This window comes from Trachymyrmex septentrionalis, unplaced genomic scaffold (assembly GCF_001594115.1).
Source record: "Trachymyrmex septentrionalis isolate Tsep2-gDNA-1 unplaced genomic scaffold, Tsep1.0 scaffold36, whole genome shotgun sequence".
Lineage (NCBI taxonomy): Eukaryota > Metazoa > Arthropoda > Insecta > Hymenoptera > Formicidae > Trachymyrmex > Trachymyrmex septentrionalis.
In genome coordinates this window covers 1,015,044-1,023,013 of record NW_017305525.1, presented here as the reverse complement: position 1 = coordinate 1,023,013, position 7,970 = coordinate 1,015,044, and the positions used below count along the sequence as shown (strand labels likewise).

At 32.2% G+C, this 7,970-nt stretch overlaps 3 protein-coding genes across 4 annotated transcripts in view; 2 read left to right on the top strand and 1 right to left on the bottom strand.

The window, feature by feature from the left end:
• The first annotated feature begins 367 nt into the window (after nt 1-367).
• On the top strand, nt 368-3,613 carry LOC108750330 (reticulon-4-interacting protein 1, mitochondrial-like). Of its 2 annotated transcripts, none has more exons than XM_018489717.1 (8): nt 368-828; nt 1,198-1,438; nt 1,534-1,679; nt 1,883-2,032; nt 2,122-2,411; nt 2,487-2,672; nt 2,781-2,958; nt 3,041-3,613. In XM_018489717.1, exons 1-8 carry the CDS (start codon nt 781-783, stop codon nt 3,242-3,244), a joined length of 1,443 nt encoding a protein of 480 aa, XP_018345219.1. In that variant the 5' UTR covers nt 368-780; the 3' UTR covers nt 3,245-3,613. The 2 variants fall into 2 exon arrangements, with proteins under 2 accessions (XP_018345219.1, XP_018345220.1); XM_018489718.1 differs by having other exon boundaries at nt 2,487-2,675; nt 2,784-2,958.
• Nucleotides 3,614-3,745: 132 nt separating this feature from the next.
• On the bottom strand, nt 3,746-5,829 carry LOC108750337 (flap endonuclease 1). The gene is made up of 8 exons (XM_018489725.1): nt 5,611-5,829; nt 5,353-5,455; nt 5,053-5,219; nt 4,834-4,943; nt 4,567-4,770; nt 4,280-4,498; nt 4,027-4,212; nt 3,746-3,939 (listed from the first exon to the last, which is right to left on the bottom strand). The coding sequence occupies exons 1-8, from the start codon at nt 5,690-5,692 to the stop codon at nt 3,865-3,867; spliced, it is 1,146 nt and encodes a 381-aa protein (XP_018345227.1). The 5' UTR covers nt 5,693-5,829; the 3' UTR covers nt 3,746-3,864.
• Nucleotides 5,830-6,021: 192 nt separating this feature from the next.
• LOC108750331 (probable ATP-dependent RNA helicase DDX27) overlaps nt 6,022-7,970 on the top strand; it is a 5,770-nt gene continuing 3,821 nt past the window's right edge. Inside the window, exons 1-4 of the mRNA XM_018489719.1 lie at nt 6,022-6,409; nt 7,072-7,245; nt 7,375-7,465; nt 7,664-7,803. Coding sequence (XP_018345221.1) covers nt 6,323-6,409; nt 7,072-7,245; nt 7,375-7,465; nt 7,664-7,803 — 492 coding nt within the window. The 5' untranslated portion in view covers nt 6,022-6,322. The remainder of the gene's footprint in view (nt 6,410-7,071; nt 7,246-7,374; nt 7,466-7,663; nt 7,804-7,970) is intronic.

Sequence of the window (7,970 nt, the reverse complement as noted above, 5' to 3'; positions counted from 1 at the left end):
TCTCTTTAGCTCTCGTTTACCTTAAAAAGATGGTACAAATATTTAAATTTAAATAAATAGTAGCCATATTTTGCCAGTATTGAAAATCTATAATTATACATAATATTAACTATAGATTTTTGAAAATCTATAGTTTCCGTTATGTATAGTTATATAGCGTTTTCTCTTAGCTGCACTATCGCTCAGTGCAACACTTAATGGAAAGCAACTAGTGTCTCTAGCTTGCGAGTGTTGTGAGTGCCAAATGAAAAGTACTCCATGATTTAAATTAAATAGCCAGCTGAGCCATAGTATGGCGCAAACTTCACAGTGTCACGTGAGACACTATGGAGTTGCGCAATGCTGCAACTCACCGATGCTTACGGTGTTACGTCACACTCTGTAATCAACACGATTACGAAGTGTGATTACACGCGAGCTAACCTATCCATGAGTCTATCCCCCGCATTTACAACGTGTCGATTTAAAGGAGAGAGCAGTCCCCGCCGTAGAACGCGACATGTCGGCAATCAGCACGTGAATCTATCTGTCCGATTGAGAAACGTTGATTCACATCAAGCCGCAAAGATGTTCATCGACCAGTCATCACGTCTCGCAGCACAAACTTGATATCTATTTCGAGTCATACGCAATGCGTTAATCGTTTATTTATAAACGTCGCTGTGCCGTTTTTCCAGCCGATGTTTACCTAGGTCTTCACACTCTCGCATAATCGTAAAATGTGTTAAGCCTCTTCTCTCTCTTTGTCATTCCTTCTCTCATTTTCGTCGTGTATGAATTATGGACGAAGTTTGGTTTCACCTCTCAAATCAGCTCGAAACGTTGCAGGTAATTGGATTTGCCTCTGATTTTTCCGCGCTTGTGTGATTTCTCCGACAATCGTGTTTTATATAATATTAAAAAAATTTTCAGTTAATTTGAAAGTTGTAATTTTACAGATTTGAAATCCCAAAACATTTTGTAAATATTATGTTGCCTTCATTTTTAAACTTCGCGTAATTTGTGTTACTTAAATTATTAAAGGATTTTAATGTATTGTATGTCAATTTTATATGCTATATAGTTCAATATTATATAATATTTTGGTGCCAAACTTAATGCACGTCTGCAAATCATTTGGCATAAAATCATAGATTATTCATAGAAGATTATTCATGGAAAAAACTCAATATACTACACAAAAAAATTTGGGGGAAGGTTCAAGCATCAGTAGCAGCGCAACAAGGACAGCAATGGTGTGTGACATGGCTAGCTCAGTTACGACAATTTATCCTGCAGCTTTGCGACGAGCAACATGCTCAGTATGCCAAAGACATTGTATCACACATGGCTGCTTCTGTACAAAGAGGATGGCAAGAGGTTCAGTTTCAGTATTACAATACTCAATGGAATTCAATAGATTTTTATCGTCAAATAAGAATCTTATGTGCTAATAAAGGTATATCGAATATTCAAATATGTTTTGATAAATTTTTTTATGTAATATACTAAAGTTGATTTTATCAAACATAAGACTGTTTATATTCTGTCCAGTGTCAAGGAGAGAAGCAATATTTTGCTTGACAGGTTTAGTGATTGGAACTGTAACGGGCTACTATGTCAGCGTAAATTGGAAACCTACCTCTCAACATATACATCATATAAAAACTATCGCTTGTCATCATTATTACGGTATCGAGGTATATCATATATATAACATCATATTATGATTTTGAATATAGATATAAATATATAGTCCGGTATTCATAGTTCATTCTTATTTTAAGACCGTCTTAAATAATGTTAAGATGCTAATATGGAGCAGTGATTGGCTTGTTATATGACTTAAGATGGTCTTAAATATAAAAATCAACTATGAATACCAGCCTTACTATTGCCGCAGGGTGTATTACTGATAGATGATTCCGAAATGCCAACGATTAAAAAATCAAATGAATTGCTTATACAAGTTAAGGCCGCCTCACTTAATGTTATTGATACAAAGATATGCTCTGGTTACTCTAGGATCTATAGAAGATTACTTAACTCAGGAGTAAGTAAAGTTCCTCAAGAGCCTACTGATATCTGATGATCCAAACTAACTATCATTGTAATCAGTAATGCATGTACCTATGTATTTAGAAACAGAAAGAACTACCTGTAACTTTAGGGAGAGATTGCGCAGGAGTAATAGTTGACATTGGACAAAGCGTTATCAATTTCGATATCGGGGATGAAGTATTTTTAGCCGTTCCATCGTGGGCTTCTGGCACGATGGCGGAATATATAATTGTTCCAGAAACGCAAGTAGCAAGACGGCCTAAATCATGTAACTTCGAAGCCTCTGCCAGCCTGCCGTACAATGGTTGCCTGGCGTGGGATGCTTTAGTTAATAGATCTGTCATCAAGGAAGGCAATGCTAAAGGAAAGCGGTAATACTCTTGATATCATCTTTCTTAGTTCTTATATCTAAAATATCAATTGATATAAGAATATTTTCGTTGTAGAGTTCTTGTTTTCGGCGGAAGTACTCCGATCGGTTGTATCTTGACACAATTAATTAAGTTATGGGGTGGATATGTAATAACCGCCTGCCGAACGGACGCCGTGCCTGTAATGAAGGCATTGAGTGCCGACGAAATTATAGTAATAAACGAAACCGATGTCGAGAAAGAATTGCAATTGCATGATAAGTATGAAGAAGTTTTCAGAACAAGATTTATAATACAAAAATTATTTTATTTAAATAAAAGAATAAAAAGTATATAGTTTTAATTAGAATGGACTTAATTTCATTACAGATTCGATGCCATTTTTTACACTGATAATCAACCTTTCAAAGAACATATTTTAAAGAAACACTTATTACCTCATGGCTCCTACGTATCAACTGTTCCTGAACAATTGACGTCGGACTCGCTGGGCTTTATTTGTGGAAGTATATTTGCTGGATGTGTTAGAATAAAATTATTGGTTCAGGTATTTTAATTCACACACACGTCAGTTCAATAATAAAAATCATTGTTTATGATATATCACTAACTGGTATTTTAAATTGTAGTATATGTTCGGATTTAATATGCATCAATGGAAGGAAGGGGCAAAGTTGAACGTCGCATATTTGCGAGCATTATGCGAGCTGACCGATGCTCATCATTTGCAAACAGTTGTGGACAGGGTGTACGCACCATACAATATCGAGCGAGCGCTGCTCCATGTTTTAGATCCGAATTCTATTGGTAGTACGATTATAACATTTCAATAACGTATCATTGGAAAAAATTTATATTGCGACTATATATATAGATATACTGTATATTTCTTGTACATAACAGTGTATAATTTTGGCGGGTAATCACTGCCATATACTGTTAATAAATATTTACATCATTGCAAATCAAGAAATAGTAGTTCAAATATATTTGGTGCTAAAATGAAGACTGACATGACATAATTAAGATATAGAATACTTTGTCCTTTTCTAAATTCCTACTAAGCTATTATTAAAAAATTATTTAGAAATATTAATAAGAAATAAAATATGATGTGAAGATATAAAATATGATATGAAGAAATAAAACATGATAATAAGAAATAAAATATAACATGAAGATGTACAATGACAATAAATGATATGCGTGAATCTATATAATATAGCAATGTAAAAATTTTTATAAAAATATGTATTGTACACAAATATTGTATATATTTTACGAAATAAATAGAAAAAAATCACATCAGGTTTACCAATTGAAACTATAGTGTAGAAATTTATAAAAATAAATATGTAACATGTGTATAAGACATTGTGTTTAGATAGCGTTTTATACAAGACATAAGTACACTATTAGCATTGCTATTCTTGTCAAATTTATAAAATTACTCTCACTTTGTTTTACCGCGAAATTTGCTGTTACCTGCTGCCTTTGCCTTCTTAGCCGGAAGCTTTTTTTCTTCTGCCTATATAAGTAAAGAAAATCTTGTTTAATTTCAACTTAGAGATATTAAGTAGTAATATTAAAGTGGTTTGTGTTCGAAAATTTTCACCTTTCGCTTTGGAGTCGGAGTTGAGTTAGGTAAAACTTTGAAGAATGAATCCAATCGGCCCTGTGTAGACGTGTTTCGAGCTTTGTGAAGTTTTTTAGCTCCATTTCTAACCCGTTCTTCATTAAACTGCTTGTCACCACATAAAAACTTCACCAGACCCTCTTCATCTGGTTCGGACCATTTTAACTTACGAAATAAAAAAAAAATTTAATACATGTAAGTTAGAGAAAAATTATTCAATGCAAAAAATTACCTGAATGTCATCTGGATTAGACACTTCTGGTTCTTGAAACAATAATCTTGCATCTTTGTAATTCCAATCTTCCGGAATGGGATATTTCTTGACATCTATATTTTCAATAATTTTTTCAAGAGATCTATGATTTTTTATCAACTCTATTGCCCTTTTTGGACCAACTCCTTTGATACTATTTGTATAATCGCAACCCAACATAATACACAGATCGATAAACTGCAAATGATATGTTACTTGAGAATAAAATTAATAAACCAATTAATAAAAATAATTTAAATTCATACCTCATTATGATTTAGCTCTAAGCCTGCAAGAACTTTATCAAAATGAATCTCTTGTACTGGCAACTTCCTGGCTTCGCTAAAGGTTAAACGTCGAAGTAGCACATTGCACCCAAACGTGAGTGCGTCCATATCCTCTGTAGCAGTGGCAAAAACTTTACCAGCTTTCACTAAAGCAGCACACTGTGCTTCAGCCTCGCAAGGAGCCTGCTTAGAAAACATCCATTGTAGAAATGAATAAAAAAACGATAATTTCACATAAATACTTACATCAACATAAGGTATACCCATTAACTGAAGTAATTCTTTAGCTTCGTCAGCATGAGTTTTTGTAACTTTAACTAATCTCCTATTAAACTTGTCAATAGCTTCCACATTTCCTTTAATAAAAGATATCTGCTATGAAAATTTGTCATGATCTTCTTATACAGAACATAAATTATTTTTCAAGTATTACTATAGTAATAATGAAATATAATTTGTCATTACCATCTTCTTCAGCAACCTGCAAGAGTTTCTGTGCCTCATCCCTTCTTTCAGCTCTTTTAGCTAATTCTCCACTTTTCAGGTTTGGTGGTTTTCCATCAAATACATACACAGGTTTTATCCCTTGCTCTACCATGCGTATGGTACGATAAAATGTACCCATTAAATGGCTACAAAGTTTACATAACCGATTAGTTCTCAATAATCTTTTAGTTACCTTCTTGAGATAATTTTTTATAATATTTGATAAAAATTTAGCACAATTTATAATAAAAGATTGTTGTAAAATTAAAAAATATATACCTGGTTGTTTCGCCATCTACAGTAGTGAGCTGTGCTCCTTCACTGCGGACAGCTATTAGAAACTGATACAAACACATAGATGCATCAATAGCAATCTTGCGACCTGTAGCCAAAAACAGTTCCAAATAAACATCAATAACAGAATCGATAATGAGGATTGACAGATTATACAATTTTATCTGAGATATGTAAGAAGATTCGTGGATCGTAGTTGATGGTTAAAAGCATAAAATTAAACGCAGACAGACAATAACTTACCAAAATAATGCTTTAATTCTCGCTCTTTGATAGCTTCCGGAGCTACGTCAGCTATTAGTTTCGACAAGCCTAAAATACCCATGTCAACAAAATGTTTATCATGAACGTAAGAAAACAATAAAACGTCAAATAGACACACAGATCACAGCAGTGAAGCAGTCACTTTCTGAGAGAGGCGGAGACAGCCCTGGCACCTCTCTTCCCGCCAATTTCCGCAATATGAACAGAGTAGAGCACCGGGCTGAAATGTACAATGTTGCCAATCATCAAACGGAAGCATAAGTTGGCAATCATGGAAAACTCTGTTTTCGTTTTCGCACATTCTTCATCTTTCTCTGTTTTTCAAACGATATATAAATGAGAACTGACTTTTATATATTACTTTATTTTTTTATTATTTCTGCAAATTATCCTGGCAATTATTTCATGTGCTTGTTAAGTTATTACGATTACCGCACAAAACAATGGCGTATGGAGTCGAAGATTATTGGAAAAAGATTTTTTTTTCACGATGACGCCTATGCACTCACACACAATCAGCAATTGAGCAATGAACATATGTGTGTCTGATGTGCGTCCACGTGTTGTTCGTGTGTAGTTAACCTCTGTTAACCGCCAAAAAGTACCACTGTAATTCTACAAAGCACTTCAAAACAAACGCGGGCGAAAGCTGTATGTTCTCTCGCCGGTATTTTAATCTAAGCAATAAGAAATGACGAGCAACTACGATTTGATAAAAACAATTGAGGATGATCAGGAGGTGCCAGATTATTCCGAGAATTCGGATGAGGAAGACGACGTAAGCAGAAACAAAAGCTTGTGTCGAAACAATATAAGCGATTTATTTTAAAAACATTTTATTCCATAAAATACTTTTTCTCGTATTTTTCTGTTAGCGAATTTGGTTACTTGAAATATATTAGATTAGTGCATATTAAAAGCTGCTTTATAATATAAATTAGCAAAGTTAAATGTAACAGCATATATATATTTTACACAATTAAATATGCAATATGGACAAATATCTAATGATGATATATGTATTATTGCATTTGTCAAAGTTGATTATATTACACCACTGCATTTTATTTTATATAAAGCAGCACTTAATGTATACTCTACTCCAGTGTAGTGCTAGTGACTGAATTTGTTGAATAGATATATCTCGGATATTAATGAATTCGGTTATTCTTACTATCCTGGATTAATATACATTAAAGATTACTTTGTATATAAAATATCTAAATATAGTGACATAAAATAATCAACTTTGACAATAAAATAATATTCTGTTAAATAAGTGACAGTATCGTTCTTAGGTATTTAATTATTTAAAATATTTATATGCTTTTATATTTATCTTTGCTACGCTTACATATAATAGCTTTTAGTATGTACTAATCTAATATAATACAAATGAGCGAATTCATTATACATTTTCTCCTAAACTCTATTTATCAGTTTCAACCACGGAAGCAGAAGAAAAAAGAGAACAAAGATTTTGACAAGGGTTTTCAATTCACTTCAGCTGAACACAGTCTGGATCCTTGGAATGACCTGAATAAGTATATTAAACGCAAACCAAACACAAAATTAGATGATAAAATAAAAAAAGTCAGAAAGGAATATGGGCAGGTATGTTTCATATTATCCCTATTATTTGTAAATTATAGGTGTTATAGTAAATTGTACTTTTTTAATGAAATTTTTATTGTTAAAATTTTGATAAAGTTATGAACAAAAATTTGCTATTATAATTGCTAGGCTGGAACTGAAGATGACCCTATTAAAATTGAACCAGAAACAGGTCAGGATGATGATGTAATTTCTCTGTCTGAGGATGAGCTTAAAAAAGGTAGGTGTAATTAATTTTATTTATATCATATAATCAAAACAAATAAATAGAAATTGTGATTTTATATTTGCATATACATATTACGAGGAATATTACAAATTGATTACATTATATTTATATTTTATTTATATTTATATTATGTCTTAGAAGTAATATATAAATATATAAATATTTATCTCTCTTGTTGATTAATTGTAGATATCTTTAAAACTAAGGAAAAGAAAAGTAAAATAAAAAATGTGAAAGAAAAGGACGAGGTTGTTGATTTTGAAGAATATACAAATTCTCAAACATATACTACATTTTATCAAATGAACTTGTCGAGACCTTTGCTGAAGGTATACAATATTGTAATTACTTAATAAAGTAATTAACCTTCTGTCGGCAATGTAAATTTTTTCACCCTTTTTCTGCAATCTAGATTTACAAACTTCAATACAGATTTTATATTAGACTGTGTAAAAATCTGAAAAAACTCTTACGTACTTGTAAAAGCTTTAACAAT